Here is a 23,712-nt window from a genome sequence, read left to right as displayed (position 1 = left end):
ATCCATTTTCTAACCCGCTGAATCCGAATACAGGGTCACGGGGGTCTGCTGGAGCCAATCCCAGCCAACACAGGGCACAAGGCAGGAACCAATCCTGGGCAGGGTGCCAACCCACCGCAGGACACACACAAACACACCCACACACCAAGCACACACACCAGGGCCAATTTAGAATCGCCAATCCACCTAACCTGCATGTCTTTGGATTGTGGGAGGAAACCGGGCGCCGGAGGAAACCCACGCAGACACGGGGAGAACATGCAAACTCCACGCAGGCAGGACACGGGAAGCGAACCCGGGTCTCCTAACTGCGAGGCAGCAGCGCTACCACTGCGCCACCGTGCTGCCCTCTTCAAGAGCAAATCAGATAAAATGAAGGGAAAAGGAGTTAATTAGCAGCACAAACATGTCACTCATAATAAGATCAGGGTCAGAATGAAAACCTGCAGTCACGGTGGTTCTCCAGGGCCGAAGTTGGCAACCCCTGGTTTAAGGCATACATTACTGTGTTTTTTTTTTCCCCTCTTTGATTAATTTAAAAAATCTGGTAAATCGTATAAATATTCTCACTACTATTAGATAACCAGTGCAATTCAAGTGCCAGTGAAAATTAAAAAAAATGAAATTTCTTTGCCTGCTTGAAAAACAAATATGAACGCTAGGCAATTTGGCACACTGGTAAACAATCTAAAAGTGTCAGTAAATAATGAAATGGAAAAAAAAAAGAACAAAATTTACATGAAAAGCAAAATTTTTTCTGTAGACCTCACAGAATAAGAACACGTTATACAAACCGGAGTATGGAATGCTGCCTGGTGAACCAAAGTTTTGTGATTGTATATTACACTATTATACACAATTGTAAACTCTTTCCCCAGATTTAGGAAAAGAAAAAAGAAAAACAAAAAACACTGAGTGTGAGGCATTATGGGAAAAATGTCTTTTGGTAAAGGTCTACAGACCGCAGTGAAGCTCGCCATCACTCCAGGAATTAGACGTGACAATGGCGACATCACAGGATGCTCGCTCCTATCCGCTCCTCCTGGCATTAGAGGCAGGATGCACACAGTCGGCTGGGTTACACTTGCCGTGAGGGCCCTGTGGTCCCGGTGGACCAGGTGGCCCAGGATGTCCAAACCCAGGAAGACCTAAGGAGGAAATTAGAAAGAAATGATGAATCAGGACAAAGGACTAGGTGATAGGAGATGGTAAGTAAATGACATCAAAGTCAGCCGAGTGTAACGCAGAATAATATTCAATTATCTGTAAATTGACTTTTGGGATATTTAAAAGAAAGAAACTGCTTTCTGGAAGTAAGTTATGGTAATTTCTCCCTCCCAAAGTTTGAACAATGTGCTCACCGATAAGAATTTCTTGCTGTGACGGGGAGTCCGAGAATTGACCAGGGTGGGCCAGTTTATGACTTAATTACCTGTATATCCCATCTTTCTTGTTTGTTTGAAAATACATTTGTACATCTTTTGTGCGGTAGAGGGATATTTTTTATATAAGGTGATAAATATTTTGCATGTCTTTATTTGTAAGCTAGACGTACCAATTGTAATATACCGCATATACTCGTGGATAAGTTCTCCTGCGAATAAGTTGAGACCTAATTTTACCGTATAATTTCGGGTATTTTATAATGTCGGTCGTATAAGTTGAATGTGGAAAACTCCTGCTCTTGGTAGAAGAGATTATGATATCCTAACGCCCACCTGAGAGAGTAACCACGGAGCACACGGCCTTTTTCTTCTATGTGGGTGCAACAATGCGCTGTATCAGCGTGTGCTCCTAACCTCTCTGTTGTGCCGACGTGACCACACGGTAACACCCAAACTATTCCGAAGCGACGTTTGCACTGTTGTGTGTTTTTTGAAGTTCACACCCTCATACACCTTTATCGTAAGAGCATCCCTTATCTATGATGGAGCGTTCGCTCAGAAGAAAATATGAAGCTTGTTTTAAATTAAACGTCGTTGAAGCGGCAAAAGGAATTGGTAACTGCGTTGCTGCAACAAAATTCGATGTGTCTGAGAAACTGATGCGAGATTGGAGGAGGCAAGAAGATGTAAAAAAAAAAATAAAAAAAAATTAAGTGTCGTGTTTTGAACGGGCGTATAAGTCGGGGTCATTTTTTGATTGATTTTTCAGGTTTCAAGACCCGACATATACATGAGTATATACGGTAAGTGTTTTATTAGGCTTGGTGTATGTTCACATCTAAGTAACCAGTCCCGACTCTTTAGGACTGACTCAGGAGGTGAAATTTATTGCAGGGTTGGTGTGGGTGGGGTACTTCAAATCTGTTTGGCAAGGGGGATGCAGTATAGGACATTCTATAAAAGGCTTCAGCTAAACCAATTGGTTGCATTCTATAAGCCTATTCACTACTTGAGGGCAGGTGTGGAAAGGCAGGGTGTGCCACCCCATTGGTCTGAAGTCTGGCTGTTTGGGACTGGTTTTGAATCAGAGGCCATTCTGTACCACAACGCCCTATTGGCGTAAAGATTTGGACAGGAATGTATAAAGTTGGTCGCCTTACTCCCCTCTCTCTATCACACACACCATGGCCATGAAGAGAACGCAATGAGGAGCACAACTCAGCAGCCATATTGAGACAGGCATGTGGCCCGTCCTGAAGAAAGCTGACTAGAAAGGATGACTTGACCAGAGACATCTGAGTGACTGCAAGTCTGTGTGCCACCTGAAATGACACAGCAGCATTTATCAAGCTGTATGGTTTGCCAATATTCACATGTACCATGCATCCTTATTATTATTATTTGATGAATATTAACAATAATGCAATGTTATAATGTGTACCTTAACTCCTACTTCATCTAAATTCCTGAGGTTATAGATGTAGAAGAGAATGTAGGGAGAAATACTAAAATACACAATGCCTTATAAACAGGGGTAAGTTTATGGGGCTTGAGGCATCCTGATAAAGTCTACCAAATAAAGAGTACGTGTTCCGAAACCCCACATGTGTATTTTAACCTGAATATCACTCGTCCGGGGTACCAAGGAGGACGACGACAGAACTGTGACAGAGGAAGCGACGTCAGAGATTGGGACCTTTACATGTGAATGTCAGAAAACGTAACCTATGAATAATACCGATCACTAAATCAAAAGCCGCCCAGGACAACATCCACTCTTTGACATTTCTGATTTTCAGTAAGCTCTGCTAAGACAGTTTATATCTGGACGCTGCTGTCTGTTTTATTTTCTACTATTTGGTATTGCTATACGTTAATAAATACCACGTTGCTTTTATATTTCCTATACTTTGCCTGAAATAACAAGAGGGCATCAAGTGTGGGCAAAATTGTTACTTTCTTATTCACAGTTTCTCTTGTTGTTTTCTAGGACTAATCCTGGCCGCTCTGCTCTCCATTTACGCCAAAGGAGAACAGCGAGCAGTGATCAGCTTTCTTCACAATTTCAAGATGGTGCTTTACCATGGCAGAGTGTTGTTACGAATGGATTGAGAAGTTCAGCTAAGAACATGTTAGGTGCCCACCAACACTGAGCAAGCACTGATTGTGACGAACCGATGACAATTTTTGCCTCTCGGTAAGCCTTCAGCCCACAAAATGAAGATCACTGCTTGCTGCTGCTCTTTCTTGCCAATGGAGAATGGAGGGGCCCTAGAAAACGACAAGCGAAACTGACTGATCGAATATCGAAACTTGACCACTGTGACCACAGAAACACCACAGGTGTCCACACGTGCACAGAGAAAGCTGTAGAGCCAACCCAAACAGAATGATCACAGATAAGTATTGACTTAGCCTCGCATTTGTAGGCCAGGTCTACTCAGAGGAACAAGAAAAACTGTCAATGCGAGGTGTTCTGCTATTCACACAACTGTGTGGATTAGGGGGCTCAGATCACTAACTCCCAATAGAGACCCTGGACACAACACTACCCAGAAGGAGCCGACGTTCCATAATCCCACTGAGATCGTGATGATGACCTCCGGCTGGACATCATAAACCAGAGGTCAGAGGACTTTGAGAAGGGTCACCCAACACAATAGCTGAGCTGGTGCAGGTGCTGCTAACAGGACTGGGCAGACCATCTCGGGCTGAGGGTTTCCGTCAAAACACCTCATTAAGCGTTCCTAATGGGATAATAAGCTTAGGTCTGGCTATGGCATTTCTTTACAAGTCAATTAACAAAGCATGCGTGTCGCTTTTATGGGGTTTGGTTTCAGCCTGGTAGAGCACAAAAGGATTTTCATGAAATTGGTGCTAATGAGTGATATGTTGGAGCAGCCACTCTGCCCCTCCATATGATCTCACCCTGCTCTAATCCTCAGATGTTCAAGGGGAGTTCACCCATCCTTAAAAATACAGAAATAAAAAACAAAAGCACGGTCAAAGTAAAATTAGTAGGAGCACTGGACCACCACACTGACTTAATACAAGTGGGCACGGTGGCGACCAGCAGGAAACCACATAAAATGTTGGTCTCTATAAATAAAGCTTTAATGTTAATGGCGGGCAGCATAGTGGCTTCACTTCCTGGGTCCTCCGTGCGTGGGGGTTGGCATGTTCTTCCCGTGTCTGCGTGGGTTTCCTCCCACATTACACAGACATGCAAGTTAGGTGGATTGGTAATACTAAACTGGCCCTGGTGTGTGGGCGTGTGTGTGTGCCCTGCGATAGACTGGCATCCTGCCCAGGGTTTGTTCCTGCATTGCACCCTATGCTAGCTGGGTTAGACTCCAGCAGACCCCCGTGACCTGTTCAGGACTAAGCGGCTCAGAAAATGACTGACTACATACAGCAATAAGCGAATGCCATTGGGTTCTCCCATTTATTTATTTCATTATAAAGTCTTCACCCTCATTCTTGAACCATCCTGATATAAAGGATGTGGTCGGCTGCCAGCCGGTCACCTCGCCCTGTTCAGAACGTGAAGTGCACACAGGCCAGCGTCCTTCAGTCCTCGGGACCCTCGCTCATGAGCACCGAGCAATTGATAACGTTACACCAACGCGGTTTTATTTACCCTAAAAAAAATTTAAAATCAAAATATATATTTATGTTTTTAAAAATCAATGTCATTTTTCGTGTAGATCTAAAGAGGGGATCCATTGGGTCTGAAGCACAAAACCCCCCTAACACCTCACAGGGCATTTACAGAATGGGACAATCAGCTGACAGCCCAGGCAGGTGACCTCCATTGGACTAATTCTATGATCTTTAAGACCAACCGGCTGCACCGTGAACAATTTAGGTGAGTCACATTAAAGGGGGTGAAGACTTACGAGATCAATTATGTTGTGTTCGTCAGAGTTCCTTTGGTCACTTCAGTTTATATTGTTTGTCTGGTGGATTCACCGGTATGAGAAAACCCCCTCATATGATATCTCGTTCAACTTGTCTTCATGTTCGGTTAAGCAAGACGCCAAGATTTTTGGGGTTTCCCCCATTTCTGAACTTCTAAACCAGTCTCTCGAGAACCCTGATCAGAGCCTCCATTGACTCAATGAAGATCACAGCATCGTCGGCAAAGTCAAGATTAGTGAGTCTTTCTTCACCAACAGATGCCCCACAGCCACTGGACCCCACGACCTTGTCCACCACCCAGTCCGGGCAAGCACTGAACAGAGTAGGAGCAAAAACAGAACCCCGACGTACCCCAGAATCAAATGGGAAAAACACGGAGGTTCTGCCTCCACTCTGCACAGCACTCACAGTACCAGTGTACAGGCCGGCCATGATATCCAGCAACTTTGGCAAGAGCCAGATCTTCATAAAATAGAAAGATTTCTTTCACAGAATGCACTGTAAGTACACAAAGCTCCGTAGAGCACACAAGGCAAAATGGAGTGGTCAGAAAGGGCAATCCAAGTAGAACAAATCCCAGTACACAATCCAACGGCAAAGTCAAAACGCCGAGCAAAATGGTCAAAAGTCCAGTAAATCACAGAAACAAGCACAGAACTAAACTAAGAAACACTCACCAAACTCCCAAATGAATCTGAAATGAAACACCAGGAACTGTGGTAGACCCTTCAGATTTATAGGGTGGAGGGCAGTTCTGCCTGTGATTGGCCCCGGCTCTTGGGGGACCACCCACAAAATATATGGAACATAAGAAAGGCAACTTATACACAAAAAAAAATTTAAATAAAGGAGGATGGACAGAATCAACATAAATAAAAGAATCAAAAATGAACAAAAGAGACAAGCAGCTGATGCTATTTTAGACTTGTTGTGTTTTTTATTTGTAATTAATTTAGACCACTTTGCAGAGCTCTGCTTTCACACTGACATTAAAGGGTCTTTTTTCTATTGATCAGTGTCAAAAAAGATTCTATGAGATTCAAAGTTGCATAACAATAAAATGTAAAAACTTTCAAAGGGTGTGAATAGTTTTAATAGGCACTGTAGATAGATAGAAAGTTATTAAGGGCAATAGATAGATAGATAGATAGATAGATAGTGAAAGGCACTATATAATAGATAGATAGATAGATAGATAGATAGATAGATAGATAGATAGATAGATAGATAGATAGATAGATAGAGTGGCAGACGACTAGGGACCTTGCCCCACCAGGATGCCTGGAGAAGGGAAGGAGTTGCAATATCTTCCCTGGAGTGCAAGAGGCCACCACCAGGGGGTGCCTGGGCAGCTCCGGAGCCTTGGCATACAGCACTTCCGCCACACCCAGAAGTGCTGCCAGATGTTAATTAGGAAGCACCTGGAGCACTTCCGGGTGCAGTATAAAGGAGGCCGTCTCACTCCACTCAGGGAGCTGGAGTTAGGAGGAGTAAGACAGAGCTTGTGAGTGAGGAGTAGAGGTGGCAGAAGAAATGACTGAGTTTATTGGGGTTTGTGCATTGTGTTGTGCCAAAAAAGTAATAAACATGCATGTTTGTGGACATTGTTGGTCTGAGTGTCTGTCTTTAGCTCGGCTGATCTTCTACAACAGATAGATATGTAGGCACTATATAACAGATAGATGGATAGATAGATAGATAGATAGGAAAGGCACACCCTACAAATTGAGACGTTTTAATGGCTGTTTTTCTGAGGTCTCAGCGGCGCACATTCAAAGTATTTTCATATGCAAATCACCTCCCAGCTCCATTCATCATTGGGTACTTCGCTGCGGTGACACAACACAAAAGCCCGACTGCACACAAATGCAGGGATCTGCCAGCCCCCCTCTCTGCCAGGCACATAATGACATCAATTAAGAGAGGAAATGGCTTACTGGACAGCTCATTAGTGAACTGTCATGCTTTGTGGGAAATCTATGTTTTGCTAATTTTCCCAGATATACTGAAGGCAGCCTCACAGCAGCCACAGTGACCCTCGTGCTCTAAAAGTCTGATTGATGACGATCCTAGACAAGTTAAAGTTAGAGTTAAGAAGGCTGGTGCACGGCTGCACCAGGTGGTAGGTGCTCTTGAGCTAAAATGCTTTTAGGATCATTGCACACAATAAATCTTTTGTCATGGGTCCAGTGATGGGCTGGCAAAACCTTCCAGTGTTGCTTCCTACAGTACATTCTGCCTGATGCTGCTGGAATTGGCTCTGACCAGCCCCTGGCCTACGCTGGTCTCCAGTAAGTATGTGTTTTAAAATGAATATACAGTATTACAGAGGAGTAATTATATACTTTAGGGTCTGACTCACCTACTAAAATCTTCACTCAGTACACCTTGGACTATAAATATAACAACTGGTCATGTCACCTGCACAAATTCTCAGATGATTCTGCACTTTTGGGGTATATCGATAAGGGGGATGAGGCAGTCCATAGTGCCTTTCACATATCTATCTATCTATCTATCTATCTATCTATCTATCTATCTATCTATCTATCTGTCTATTATATAGTGCCTTTTATCTGTCTATCTATCTCTTATATAGTGCCTTTAATGTCTGTCTGTCAATGACAAAGTGCCTTTGATATTTATTGACCTATTTTTTTAATGACTTCTGTCTTTACTGTCCGTTGTCTCCTGACTCTCCGGTAAGAGAGAGCCCCCAAATATGATATACTGTTTGACTCGTCTTGATGTCCAGTTATACAAGAGGTTGAGTTTTTTGGGGTTCACTCCTATTTTTGATCCCATTTGATCCATAAAGAGTAACCCAATAGGTGTATTCAGCAAAAACAATGAGAAGGATTTAAAGTTCTGCAGAACACATCAACCAACACCATATAAGGGGTCAAAGGTTCTCCTTTTCACAAAAGTTTGAAATAATGAGGATTGGTAAAATAAGCGTTCAGAGTGTCGTTTTTGTTTTGCACTATTTTGAGGTTGCTGATCACAAATCAGATTATATTTTTGATATTTCATCCTTTATCGGTGGTCCTAGCTCTCTAAGAAGGTTACAAATAACAAATTACAAACATAAGCATGTGGGGTATCGTTTTAAACTATTTCAAGGCCGGTGATTATGAAGATGTTCTTATTTTTGCGTTTTGATCCTTTCCCAGCCCACTATGGACCTCCATCAGAGGGTTAAGAAGGACAACTTTTTATTCCAATTGAGAAAATTTAGACTAATTCACACATTTTACTCTTTCAAATATCCGACACAACTATTCATATTTATTACGTACTGCTACCTCCTTGACGTAGATTGTTACTTTTGTCACGGACACCACTAATCAGGGCGCCTTACACTAATTCAGACTCTTTATGGGCTAAAGGCGTACAGGAGCCGATGTCCCTGTCTGTTGGTTCATCACAATCACAGTCTGGACCTACAGACTGTGTGCAGTGGATGTGGATGGGCAAAATCAGTTAGATACCACAGGACACCTTCAGAGGTCCTATGGGGTCCAAACCTCAAAGGGTCAGCGCGAATGGGACCTGCACAGTAGAACATTAGAACACTCGAGACGAGAACAGGCCATTCCGCCCAACAAAGCTCGCCAGTCCTATCCACTTGTCTCCTTCAAGAAAACATCAAGTCGAGTTTTGAAAGTCCCTAACGTCTAAGGCTGGAGTTATACTTCACGCGACGCGACGCATGCTGCAGCGGACGCTCCTGCTACGCAGGCGTTGTAGTGTTTATACCTGCGCGCGTTCTTTACGTAAATCTGGAGGAATCCACCAGGTGGCAGTGCGAGATATTATCGCGGTGAGAACATGTTCGGCTTCTCTGTGTTGTGAATTGCCTAAAACACCTATTAAATTCCGATAACACCTTACCGTAATATCTCTGAAAAGGATGTTTATTGATTAAATCCATAAATCCAGGGATGTGTCCATTCCAGGAAGCATTGGGCACGAGTGAGAAACAATCCCTTGACGAGGCCTCAGCTCATCGCAAGGTGAATACAAGCACACACATACACTGGAGTCATTTTAGCGGCACCAAATCCCTAAATCTGCATATCTTTGGAAGGAAACCGGAGCACAGTGTGGAATACCAGCAACATAACTCCCTGCAAGACAGCAGTGCTATCGCTCCGCCACCGTGACACCCCCGTGTGTGTATTTATTAACAGTATTCATTATTTAAACGAAATTATATGTAAAATGTAACATACACATTTTAATGCATTTCATCATGAAAGTGATATCAAGTATAAATCTAAAGATTCTAAATGTGCAGAGAGTTGGAATATCATACATTTAATTTGTTCTGTTTGGCGATCTATTGCTGCTTTCCACTGCTGAAGCAAAATGCCGACATACAGATGCATTCGTGGTGCTTTTATATTCAAGCGTCGCATATTCCCGATCGTAATGGCACGATACATTTTAAAAGTCTCACATACCATCTTTTGTGCCATCTATTTTTTATTGTTTTACTTTACCTGCTGTCAGGTCCAAGAAGCTCGTAGCGATGAAAAACTGGGATGACGTTTTGACGGTCTGCTTTAATGATAAAGTAAACTACGAGGTTAAAGTGGACATTTCGAGATTAAAGCCGAAATTTCAACTTTAATCACAAAATACACGTTTTCACCGTGTCCTTTCTTTTTTTCTCAGTGGTTCAAATATAACGCTATACATTATGTTGCTGTTGTTAAGTTGAAAAAATTAAAAAATAAAAAAGACATATATAAATGACACGATACATTTTAAAAGTCTCACATACCATCTTTTGTGCCGTCTATTTTTTTTTTGCAACTTCACATCGGCAACATAATGTATAGCGCTGTATTTGAGCCATTCATCAAACAGCAAGTGCGCATCGATCCCGAAGGATCTCCATAGAGGCTTGCTGTCACATGTAGATAGTAAACAGAGACTCTGACGTCCGCTCCGACTTTTAGCACACTCGCCCCCGACTTTTTGCTGGTACTGCAACTCGCACACGTCGCGTTCATTTCTGAGGACCTGCTCAGAGGACGCGTGAATTGAACGCTGGGAACGCGTGGCAGCCATGATGCAGGCGCGTACGCGTTCTGAGCGTGAAGTATAAATGAGCCCTAGTCCACCACACTACTTGGTAGCTTATTCCAAGTGTCTATTGTTACTTGTGTAAAGAAAAACGTCCTAATGTTTGTGCGAAATTTACCCTTAACAAGTTTCCAACTGTGTCCCGTGTTCTTGATGAGCTCATTTTAAAATACAAGTCTCGATCCACTGTACTAATTCCCTTCATAATTTTAAACACTTCAATCATGTCACCTCTTAATCTTCTTTTGCTTAAACTGTAAAGGCTCAGCTCTTTTAATCTTTCCTCATAATTCAACCCCTGTAGACCTGGAATCAGCCTAGTCGCTCTTCTCTGGACCTTTTCTAGTGCTGCTATGTCCTTTTTGTAGCCTGGAGACCAAAACTGCACACAGTACTCAAGATGAGGCCTCACCAGTGCATTATAAAGGTTGAGCATAACCTCCTTGGACTTGTACTCCACAGATCGGCTATATAACCTAACATTCTGTTAGCCTTCTTAATGGCTTCTGAACACTGTTGGAAGTTGATAGCTTAGAGTCCACTATGACTCCTAAATCCTTCTCATAAGGTGTACTCTCGATTTTCCAACCCCCATTGTGTATTCAAACCTAATATTTTTACTTCCTATGTGTAATACTTTACATTTACTGACATTAAATTTCATCTGCCACAAATCTGCCCAAGCCTGTATGCTATCCAAGTCCTTCTGTAATGATATAACAGATTCCAAATTATCTGCTAATCCACCTATCTTGGTATCATCTGCAAACTTAACCAGCTTGTTACTTATATTCCTATCTAAATCATTTATATATATTAAAAATGGCAGCGCCCTAGCACTGACCCCTGTGGAACACCACTCTTAACATCGGCCAGTTCTGATGAGGTTCCTCACACCATCACCCTCTGCTTCCTGTGTCTGAGCCAATTCTGCACCCATCTAAAAACATCACCCTGAACCCACTTCTTTTAACTTGATGCCCAACCTCTCATGTGGCACCTTATCAAATGCTTTCTGAAAGTCCAGATAAATAATATCATAAGCTCCACTTTGATCGTATCCTTTTGTTGCCTCCTCATAGAATTCCAACATGTTAGTAAAACACGACCTCCCTCTTCTGAACCCATGCTGACTGTTCAGAATAACTCCTGTCCATGTGTTGCTCAATCTTATCCTTAATAATTCCTTCCATTAATTTTCCTGTGATGCTTGTTAAGCTTACTGGCCTATAGTTGCTTGGATCTGCCCTGTCACCCTTTTTATATAATGGGATGATATTTGCCATTTTCCAGTCCTTTGGAATCTCTCCAGTGCACAGTGACTTCCTAAAAATATGTGTCAAGGGTTTATATATGTACTCACTAGCCTCCTTAAGAACACGAGGATAAATATTATCTGGGCCTGGTGATTTGTTTGATTTCATCTTATTTAATCTGAGCAGCACTTCTCCCTCTACAATTTCCAAATCCCTCAGTACCTCCTTAGTAGTTGTTTACCTCTGAGGTTATCCACTTGCTCACTTGTAAACACCTCAGAAAAATGTAAGTTTAGGGCATCTGCTATTTCATTGTCTGTATCTTTTAATTCCCTTTACTATTCCTGATGAACTTGACCTCCTCCTTAACTGTTCTTTTACTACTAAAATACTGAAAGAATCTCTTGGGGTCTTCTTTCCCCTTATCTGCTATATTCCTCTCCAACTGTCTTTTAGCCTCTCTGATATCCTTCTTAATGGTTGCCCTCATGTTCTCATATGTGCTACGATTCTCTTTGCAGTCATTAGTCTTATATGCCTTATACAGCAGTTTTTCCTTTGCAACTTCTTTTTAAATCTTTATTAATCCATCATGGAGTTTTTTAGTTTCCTATTACTTCCAAATTTAGGTATGTATCTGTCCTGCATTACATGTAAAACATTTTTAAACCTGTTCCACTGCTCCTCGACTGTCTCCACATTTAAAAGCTTATCCCAGTCTATCCTACTTAGACTTTGTCGCATCTGCTCAAAATTAGCCCTACTAAAGTTCAACTTAACAATTTTAGTCTTTGCATCTGTACTCTTACAAAATACTGAGAATTGTATTACATTATGGTCACTTGACCCTAGTGGTTCAATCACCTCTACACCCTCAATTCTATCCTGATTATTACAGAATACTAAATCCAGACAGGCTTCACCCCTTGTTGGTGCTTTAACATGCTGTGTTAAAAACAGTCGCTGATTACTTCTAAAACTCCTGCTCTTGTGCTCCTCCATCTGTAAGGTTATCCCAGTTAATATTTGGATAATTAAAGTCCCCATGACTATAATATCCCCTGTAAACTTGCCTTTTTAATATTACTAAAAGATGTGTGTTGAAATTACTGTCTGAATTGGGTGGTCTATAACACACTCCTAAAATAAGACCTTTTCCCTAATATTTTCCAGGCGAAGCCACATGTCCTCACTAAGATGGGGCTCATCATCCAACTGAAGAGGACTTACATTTAATCCCTGTTTGGCATTAACAGCAACCCCACCTCCTTTTCTGTTCTGTCTATCCTTCCTAAAAAATGTGTATCCCTCTATGTTACACTCATCCCCATCTTTGTTATTTAGCCAGGTTTCCGTTATTGCTATAATATCATAATTATGCTCTGCTACATACAACTCCAACTCACTTACCTTATTTTTGATACTTCTAGCATTAAGGCAAGCTATTTTTAATGTGTTAATCCTTCTACTTTATGTGTTTGCTTAAAATTTACATTACTATGCATTTTTATTTCTACACCATTGTTTGTTCTTCCATGTATAGATCTAAACCTGGCCTGTCCTAAACTCCCTGTCCCCCATTCCCTAGTTTCAACAATCCTCGACTAGCCTACACATACGCCTCCCCAATACATTGGTGCCCCTCCGGTTCAGATGTAACCCATCACGGCGGAGCAGGTTCCATCTGTTCCAAAAGGAGTCCCAATGCCCCATAAACCTATACCCTTCTACCCTGCACCAAGATTTGAGCCACGCGTTAAGCCTTCTAATCTCCTCAATCTTACCTGGACTGGCGCGTGGCACAGGCAGAACTTCGGAGAAGACTACCTTGTCAGTTCTGCTCCTCAGCTTGGTACCTAACTCTTTGAATTTGGATCGCAGAACTGACAGACTACCCTTATGTATTAGGCAGGTGGTTTTAATGTTATGGTTGATCAGGGGATATAAGAACTTTTAGATACAAGCTACATGTGAAAAGAAAAGCAATCCAAACTTTAATAATAATCTGCCTACCTGGACCTCCAGCTGCACCTTTGTCACCAGGAAGACCAATTCCAGGCTGTCCGCGTTCTCCTTTCTGCCCTCGGTAGCCTGCATGGAAGACATATTTGAAATCACGTTATGGAAATTAGAACGTTAAAAACAATTGCGATGAGAATGGACAGTTGTCCTTCGCAAGCTCACCCTTTGTATCCACCTAATCTCTCCAAAATAACATCAAGTCGAGATCTGAAGGTCCCCTAAAGTCCGACTCTCACCAACGATGGAAAAACCTCATCTTTCAAGTTTTCGGCAAATTATACTTAATGATCTCTAGATTTAATTTCTCCTGAGCTTCATGTGCACAATTTTGTTTTTTCTTTTCATGAATCAACAACACCTACCATTTAAATCACACAGTCGCAGCATTTAAATCACATGATCGTAATCTGACATTTTCATTGGTAGGCGGACTTTCCTCATTGGTCAGTGGAGCTGCTTGATTTTTGTCTTGCATTATGTAAAATACTGTGCACATACGAGCTTCTTCTATTGTGTTTTGATTGGAATGAAGACATATTTGGTCATCACCACCACCTTATGGGGTCTTTCCTGATGTTATAACTCCAAAAACTAAAAAAAAATAATCCATTTTGAATAAAAATGGTAGTTACGAGGTGTTTCCATTGCACGGGAGTACAGTCGTAGCCAAACGTTTTTAGAATGACCTAAATGTTAATTTTCACAAAGTTTGCTGCCTCAGACAAAGAAAAAGAAAATGACAAATGTATCTCTTTCAAATTAAATCTACAACACGGTAAAGTGTGTAGAAAGTGAAGATCTCTGAATATGTTCTGAATTCTTTGTAAGAGATGTGCCTTCTGTCTCGGCTTTTAAATGAGGCTGAAGATTCACGACTGGCCTACCCTGCCTAGAGCTGCTATACATATTGACTAAGCTAACTCTGTGGAACATTTTAAAAAGCTGCTAAAAACTCATTATTATTTTATTATGGATTTCTCGCAGACCCTAACCCTAACTAACACGAACCCTACCCCTAATTTTAGTTGTATTCCCAATAGAATACAGTATATAGGCATAGAATGATCATATTGAGACGTGTCTCGCCACTGCATGGGCTGTACAGCTGTGGCCAAAAGTTTTGAGAATGACACAAATATGAATTTTCACAAAGTTTGCTGCCTCGGTTTTTATGATGGCAATTTGCATAAACTCCAGAATGTTCTGAAGAGCGATCAGATGAACTGCAATTAATTGCAAAGTTCATGAAAGTGAAGTTAATCCCAAAAGCACCCATTTCCACTGCATGTCAGCCCTGCTAAAGAAGGACCTGCTGACATCATTTCAGTGATCCTCTCGTTAACAATGGTGAGAGTGTGACAAGGACAAGGCTGAAGATCACTCTGTCACACTGATTGAGTCATAATACAGTAGAGAGGTCCAATTGTGGTGAAGAAGGCTTCAGGGCACCCAAGAAAGTCCAGCAAGCGCCAGGATCGTCTCCTAAAGTTGATTCAGCTGCAGGATTGGAGTACCACCAGGGCAGAGCTGGTTCAGGAATGGCAGCAGGCAAGTGTGATTGAGGCAAAGACTTTTAGAAGATGGCCTGGTGGGTGTCAAGAAGGGCAGCAAAGAAGCCAAGACACACATCAGGGACAGACTGATATTCTGCAGAAGGTACAGGGATTGGACTACTGAGGACTGCTGGGGCCAGGTCATCTTCTCTGATGAATCCCCTTTTTTGATTGTTTGGGGCATCCAGAAAAAAGAAAAGGTGAGCAGCGCTTCCATTAGTCCTGTGTCAGGCCAACAGTAAAGCATCCTGAGTCCACTCATGTCACGTGGGGTTTCTTCTCACTCACAATTTGGCCTAAGAACACAGCCATGAATAAAGAACGGGACCAAAACATCCTCCGAGAACAGTTTGGTGACCCACAATGCCTTTGCCAGCATGATGGAGAACCGGGTCATAAGGCAAAAGTGAGAACCAAGTGGCCCGGGGAACAAAACATCGACATTTGGGGTCCATGGCCAGAAAACTCCTCACTGAAAACTTGTGGTCAATCCTCAAGAGGCGGGTGGATAAAGGAAAACCCAACAATTCTGACAAACTCCAAACATTGATTATGGGCTGCCATCAGTCAGGATTGGGCCCAGAAGTTGATTGCCAGCCTGCCAGGGTGAATTGCAAAGGTCTGGAAGAAGAAAGAAGGTCCAACACTGCAAATATTGACACTTTGCGTAAACTTAATGTCATTGTCAATAAAAGCCTTTGAAACTTCTGAAATGCTTGTAATTCTACTTCAGGATACCAGAGAAACATCTGACAAAAAGATCTAAAAACACTGAAGTAGCACACTTTGTGAAAACTAATACTTGGGTCATTGTCAAAACTTTTGGCCACGACTTGGTCACACAGTACGTGGTCATTTATTCCATGAGCAATGCTCTTCCAGGAAACCTTGGTTCATGGCATTCATGGGGATGTTATACTTTGAGGCGTGCCACCTGCCTCATATACCCCTTTATCCCCTGTTGGCTGTGGCATCATTCGTCAGGATAATGCACCCTGCCATACTGCAAAAGACATGACAAAGAGTTCAAGGTGTTGACTTGCCCTCTGAATTCCCCCGATCCTCAGTCCGAGATCTGTGGGACAAGCCCAATCCATGAAGGCCCCACCTCACAACTTACAGGACTTGCAGGATCTGCTGCTGACGTCACAGTGCAGATACCACAGGGCACCTCCAGAGGTCTTGTGGAGTCCGTGCCTCAATGGGTCACCATGAACGGGACCAACACAATATTAGACAAGTGGCTTTAACTCTATGGCTGATCAGTGTACACATGAACTTTTTGAAACTTCTCCTTTTATTTTCAGAAGTGAACCACAAAGATTTGAGCATCAGGAAGCGTGACGGACGGCCTGAAGAAACGCGTCACCCAGAATACTGAAAAATGATTTTAAAACAAAGAGTGCTAATTGTCCGATGACAAGTTATTCTCCATATTGCTGCAAACTAATTATTTGAAGCTCACCCCGCCTTTCTGTGTCATTGTGCTCCGGCATGAATGAAGCCTCGAATGGTTTAAGATTACAAGGCTGCGGCCGATTTAATTAGGACTTGCCGTCTAACGCTGATAATAGAACTGCAGAGATTTGGAAGGCTTGTTAATTATAGGAAAACAATTGGTTTTGTTTTCACCGATTGTCTTATGATTTCATTTTTTGGTGACATACCGTTGAAGGGACTGTGGGCGTAAAAGACACAAGTGAACAGGATGTAAGAGAAACAGTGAAATGAAAGCTTAAAATGACAAGGACAGACATTACTAAAGCTGTCATTTTAGAAATTCTCTTTTATCAGCGTTTTTATACTCATTTTTCAGCATTAAATGAAATCTTTTTTATTTTTTATGGAGACTCATCCTTATTGACCCCCCCCCCACCTCATCGCACGCTGCACCCTCTTCTCTTTGTGTCCAAGTGGGACTTCTTTCATTCCTCCAGTTTCCCTCCCACATCCCAAAGATGAGTTTGTTAGGCTGGTTGGCAGCTCTAAACTGGCGCCGTACGGGTTGAGTCTCAGTGTGCCCTGCAATGGACTGGCATTCCCATCTGGAGTTTTCAAAATCCTCCTTTTAACATATAAAGCATTAAATGGCCAAGGTCCAGCTTACTTGTCTGAACTTATCATGACTTACAAACCTGAGTGCACATTAAGATCTCAAGGTGGCGGCCTGCTTATGATTCCAAGAATTAATAAAATAACAGTGGGAGGTCGAGCTTTTAGTTACAGGGCCCCTAAACTGTGGACTGGTCTGTCTGCTACTATAAGAGATGTTCCTTCGGTCTCAGCTTTTAAATCCCACTACTTCAGTTTAGCACACCCTGACTAGAGCTGCTGATGAACTGTACAGACTGCATCTCTGTTGTTAGTCATTAGCACTAAAACATAAGTAACATGACAGTTATAATCTGTTACTAACCATCACATATTCTGTTTCTCTTCTCGGTACTCAAATGTGGCACTCGGTGCCACGGCCCACCTGCCAAGTTGTTTTGCCTGCCTGAGGTAAAGTCATCTCTGATGGAGGATCGGAGGAATCATGGGGTAGAGGGGTCCTTTCATCGGATTGGCTTGCCCAGCGCTGACCAAATGGGGGAAGCAGTTTGATGGCTGAGGTCTCCAGGACTCTAAACAATCCAAATCATATTATGGGATATCATCTACTGTTAAATTCTGCTCCGTACTTGTAAAATTTTGATTTTTATACTGTATTGAGGATTTGTTCTGTTCTGTGTGTTGTATTGTATTGACCCCCTTCTTTTTGACACCCACTACACGCCCAACCTACCTGGAAAGGGGTCTCTCTTTGAACTGCCTTTCCCGAGGTTTCTTCCATTTTTTTCCCTACTGGAGTTTTTTGGGAGATTTTCCTGCTTTCTTAGTGAGTCAAGGCTGGGGGGCTGTCAAGAGGCAGGGCCAATTGCGGCACTTGTTGTGTGATTTTGGGCTATACAAAAATAAATTGTATTGTTTCTCACTCCACCTTGTGATCAGTGGTCATCAATGGTGATGGTGCACCTACAGTACATGTACAGTAGATGGCATTACACTGTAGATCCTGAATACGTTTTCTGAATTTCTTAGCGTCACTACTCACCTTGAGGCCCGGGTGGACCGGTTTCACCGGGTGGACCAGGTAATCCATCGCTGCCCGGAAGGCCAGGTGGTCCAGGTCTACCATGGGCAGAAAGGATCGCTGCTGGAGATTTCATCTGGTATGCATAGTTGGACATTCTCTCTACATTGAAAGAAAAAATAAAGGTTTCTGTGAAAAAAAATATTCAGCAAAAGCAACCAGCAATGACAGAATGGAGGTAAGAAACAAACTAAAAAATAAAAAAACCGCGTACATTTCACATAAGACAATCGTCTTTTCATGAGATGAAAATGTAAACGGATAACTGCACTCATTCAGGAAAGAAAGGCAGACTGGTTAAGTAAACTGCTGCAAATGATACAAACATATTGGAAATGTGACCTTTATGTGCAAGGAGGACCACCGGCCAGGCTGATGCTATGACGAGATCTCCTCTTAACACAAATCCAAGTGGCACACACAACTCAATACTGTCATCAGCTTTGAGGGGACATGGCAATGGCTTGGCCTCTTCATTCACACCAAGTAAGAGCTCCATCTTCATAATAATAATACATTTTTTTTCATTATAGCACCTTTCCCATGCTCAATGCGCAAAGGCGGTGATTCCTCCGAGTGCTTGTATCTAACTGGGGTGACGTGAGAGCAGTGCAGAGCTTCACAAAAGCCTCCAGATCTCTTCATCTTCTTTTGGCTGCTCTCATTAGGGGTTTCTACAGTGGATCATCTTCTTCCATATCTTTCTGTCCTCTTCATCTTGCTCTGTTACCCCCCTCACCTGCATGTCCCCTCTCACCATATCAATAAACCTCCTCTTCAGTCTTCCACTGTTCCCCATGCCTGGCAGCTCTATCCTTAGCACCCTTCTCCCAATATACCCAGCATGTTTCCTCTGCACATGTCGTCTCTCAGAGTTTGTCTCCCAACCATCCAACCTGAGCTGACCCTCTTATGTCCTCATTTCTAATCCTGTTCATCCTCATAATTGCCAATGCAGATCTCAACATCTTTAACTCTGTCACCTCCAGCTCTGTCTGTATTATAGACTTTCCCTTTCACTCTTGCTGATACCTGTCTGTCACAAATCCCTCCTGACACTCTTATCCACCCATCCCACCCTGCCTGCACTCTCTTCTTCACTTCTCTTCCACACTCTTCATTACTCTGTACTGTTGATCCCAAGTATTTAAAATCATCCACCTTCCCCAACTCTACTCTCTGCATCCTCACCATTCCACTGATCTCCCTCTCATTCACACACATGTATTCTATCTTGGTGGTCCTACTGACCTTCATTCCTCTCCTCTCTAGAGCAGATCTCCACCTCTCCAGGGTCTCCTCGACCTGCTCCCTACTCTCGCTACAGATCACAATGCCATCAGCAAACATCACAGTCCACGGGGACTCCTGTCTAATCTCGTCTGTCCACCTGTCCATCACCATTGCAAATAAGAAAGGGATCAGAGCCGATCTCTGATGTAATCCCACCTCCAACTTGAACGCATCCGTTGCTCTTACCGCAGACCTCAACGCTGTCACACTTTCCTCGTACATATCCTGTACAACTCTTACGTACTGCTCTGCCACTCCTGACTTCCTCATACAATACCACAGCTCCTCTCTTGTCACCCTGTCATATGCTTTCTCCAGGTCCACAAAGACGCAATGCAACTCCTTCTGGCCTTCTCTAAACTTCTCCATCAACATCCTCAGCGCAAACATCACATCTGTGGTGCTCAAACCATACTGCTGCTCACTAATCATCACCTCACTTCTTAAACGAGCTGCCACTACCCTTTCTCAGAACTTCATGCTGTGGTACATCAGTTTTACCCCCCTGTAGTTACTACAACTCTGCACATACCTCTTATTCTTAAAAATCAGTACCAGTAAACTTCTTCTCCACTCCTCAGGCATCCTCTCATTTTCCAAGATTCAGTTAAACAATCTGATTAAAAACTCCACTGCCATCTCTCCTAAGGACAGAGCGGTGGCTCTGAGGCTAGGGATCTGCACTGGTAATCGGAAGGTTTCTGGTTCGAATTATGTAAATGTCAAAAGTGACTCTACTTCGTTGGGCCCTTGAGCAAGACCCTTAACCTGCAATTGCTCCATCCTGAGTATGATGTTAATCTGCATCCAGCTCTGCATGTAGGCCCTCCAACCTGCAGAGAAATAACAGGGGGTTGGTAGCAGGACTGGCACTCCAGCCACCATAAAAAACCTCACACTGTTCCATTCCATCTGAACTGCACTGCATGGCTGCACTCGGGGTCCTAATCTGGGATCCTGAGGTGGTTTGTCATGTGGTGGGTGCGGCAATGCGCTGTATCAGTACGTGCGCCTAAACTGTCATCTGGACCAACCTCCTTTCCATTCTTCATCTCTTCATAGCTGTCCTTACTTCCTCCTTGCTAATCCATTGCACTTCCTGATTGACTAACGCCATGTCATCCAACCTTTTCACTCTCTTCATTCATCAGCTTCTCAAAGTAATCTTTCCATCTGGTCAACACACCCCGTCATTCTCAAAACTTTTGGCCACAACTTGGTCACACACTAAGTGTTCATTTATTCCATGAGCAATGCTCTTCCAGGACACCTTGTTTCATGGCATTCATGAGGATGTTACTTTGAGGTGTGCCACCTGCCTCATATACCCCTTTATCCCCTGATGGCAGTAGCAATATATATCAGCATAATGCACCCTGCCATACTGCAAAAGATGGCTTAAGGGACATGACAAAGAGTTCAAGGTGTTGACTTGGCCTTTGAATTGCCCCGGTCCCAATCTGATCTAACATCTGTGGGACAAGCCCGATCCATGAAGGCCTCACCTCACGACTTACAGGACTTGCAGGACCTGCTGCTGACGCCTTAGTGCAGATACCACAGGGCACCTTCAGAGGTCTTATGCAGTCCGTGCCTCAATGGGTCACTCCTCGCTTGTGAGTTCGTTTCCGTCTTTATCACCCCAACCTGTTACACGTCTTTGTCTGGCCAATTGGTACAGGTCCTCTTCTCCCTCCTTAGTGTCTAACCTTTCATACGCCTTCGCCACCTCTCTCTTCAACTTGCGCCTTATCTCCACGTACTCCTGTCTACTTTCTGCATCTCCCCGATTACCCCACTTCTTCTTTGACAACCTCTTCCTCTGTATACTCTCCTGTACATCCCCATTCCATGATCAGGTTTCCATTTCATCCATCCTCTGTCCGGAGGTCACGCCAAGCCCCCATTTTGCTGTCACCCTTTTTATGTCTATCGGCAGATCTCATTAGAGTGTAATAAACATGGCATTGTATTGTTGTTGGCATGGTTTATGGTTATTTTAAAATACAGTTCAAAAATAACGTTAATGTTTTATTTAATATATATATATCATACACACACACACACACACACACACACACACACACATATATATATATATATATATATATATATATATATATTTATATATATATTTGTTTGTATGTTGTAGTGACTGCTAGGGAGCATCTCAGACCCCCAAACCCTTGATACAAATACTCAAACACAAGTCCTGGGTTCAATATTTTGAAGGCAGTGCCTCTACAGTGTGCACAAACACAGACACACACACACCCTGAGAATAAGGAAACCCAATCTTGGTGGCATCCCCTATGACTTTGTTTTTGCCCCAACGTCTGTGTGGCCATTTCCAGTTATGGATCTCATGCTTTTGCGTTGCCCGACTACATCTCTGTCTTTTTTGACCATCGCCTGGTTCTTTTTTCATTCTCAGAATTATCCTCTGGCACATCTTTTGTGCCCACGGCGGCATTAGGAGGACAGATACACGTCCAGAAAACATCCAAGCATTTATGATGTTCACACCAAACGCTTACCCTACTTACTGCATGTCACGGCAAGAAAATGAGATTGAAACGTCACTAATCCAGTTTTTTAAATCACATCCTCACTTTGTTATTATTAGTGGAACCTGGTGTGGTCTTCTGCTGCATGGGCCCACCTGCTTCAACGTCCATGGCACTGTGTGTTCAGAGGTGCCCCTTTGGCACCCCACTGGAAAGAGACACCTTTTAAGTGTTAATCTTTCTGCTGGTTTGAATGAATGTGGCCTCTCTCGTCTGACCTCTCACCTCGCTGACAAGATGTTTTGGCCCACTGAGCTTCTACTCAGTGGAGATCTTTGTTCACCTCGTTCTTCTCTGTAGAGTTTAGAGAGTGCAATGTGTGATAATCACAGCGGGCAGCTGCTTCAGACGCACAGGGGAGACCCCAACAATCATGCCATCTGGCACCAACGGTCATGCCGTTTCGATTGAGCGCTTGGTCGAACAACACTTAAACATCTCAGTCACGTCTCCATGTGCAGTCATGTGAATGGACTTTCTATGTTATTCAAGTCTAATTCGATTCCCCGCAATCCGTATATTTCATTTGACCTGAAAGTTCCTCATTGTAGGAGAGCTGAACTTATGTGACCCTTTTTAATTAATTTAACACACTTATGGAAAATGCGGGTAACGGACAGGCAAAAAAAGGTGTCAGGCCTTACCGGTAAAAACCCGCAGCACTTCTTCTCGAATGAATCTCTTGATTTCCTCAAATGATATGGTGTCAGACTACAGGGTAGAAACAGAAACAAGAGCCATGTTTTAAAAATCGGGAGTGGTCTCCCCTCGACTTTCTCTTATACTCAGATATGGGGATGGATATTTGAGGAGTAAACTGAAAGACAATTGTTATATTTTTACATTATGTACATTAGAACCATGAAAAAGAAAAACAATTCAAATTAATAATATAGCGAACAATTATTATAAAAGTAAAGTTGAATAAATCGGACACTGCAGCTGCATGAATAAAAGGTAAAAGTACCACTTCCTGTTAGCAGAAATAACCCAAAAGTCGATAGAAATCTACGGTTTGTACCTAATACTTGTAGGCAAAATTTGGTTAAGTTAGAACGCCACAAAATCACGTCATCTGTTGTTCACCACCGTCTATGACTCGATAGATTTCACGCTTCAGATTCACTCCCAGTATACCATAAATCTCTCCATAGTCTATCGCTGACACTGATTGGATGGTGATATTGTATTATTTACCTACTTTGACGAGGAAAGCAATAAACAGGAATCATGTGTGAAAGTTCAAAGATAATTATTATACTTATATCTCTTTGAGCTTTGTGATCATTTCAGGATAGTCAGTTTATTTCAGAGATTTAAATTCCAGTTATATCGCTATGACTTATGAGATTGCATGATAAGAACATAAGAAAGTCGACAAACATGAGGAGACCATTCAGTCCGTCATGCTTATTTGTTTAGTGATATTTAAGATGTCCCAATAGCTCTTCTTAAAGGTTGTCATGGCGTCTGCTTCAACTCCATGTC

General features: G+C 42.7%; 1 protein-coding gene across 2 annotated transcripts in view; it reads right to left on the bottom strand.

The window, feature by feature from the left end:
• Nucleotides 1–340: 340 nt before the first annotated feature.
• Nucleotides 341–23,712, bottom strand: part of LOC120516453 (collagen alpha-1(XIX) chain) — a 478,053-nt gene continuing 454,681 nt past the window's right edge. For both annotated transcript variants that reach the window (XM_039738131.1, XM_039738132.1), the window contains exons 52-55: nucleotides 22,869–22,935; nucleotides 18,326–18,466; nucleotides 13,670–13,747; nucleotides 341–1,148 (exon numbers count right to left, since the gene is read on the bottom strand). In XM_039738131.1, the coding sequence (XP_039594065.1) occupies nucleotides 1,030–1,148; nucleotides 13,670–13,747; nucleotides 18,326–18,466; nucleotides 22,869–22,935 (405 nt within the window). In that variant the 3' untranslated portion in view covers nucleotides 341–1,029. The remainder of the gene's footprint in view (nucleotides 1,149–13,669; nucleotides 13,748–18,325; nucleotides 18,467–22,868; nucleotides 22,936–23,712) is intronic.

This window comes from Polypterus senegalus, chromosome 16 (genome assembly GCF_016835505.1).
Source record: "Polypterus senegalus isolate Bchr_013 chromosome 16, ASM1683550v1, whole genome shotgun sequence".
Lineage (NCBI taxonomy): Eukaryota > Metazoa > Chordata > Cladistia > Polypteriformes > Polypteridae > Polypterus > Polypterus senegalus.
This window is presented reverse-complemented; position numbering and strand designations above follow the sequence as displayed.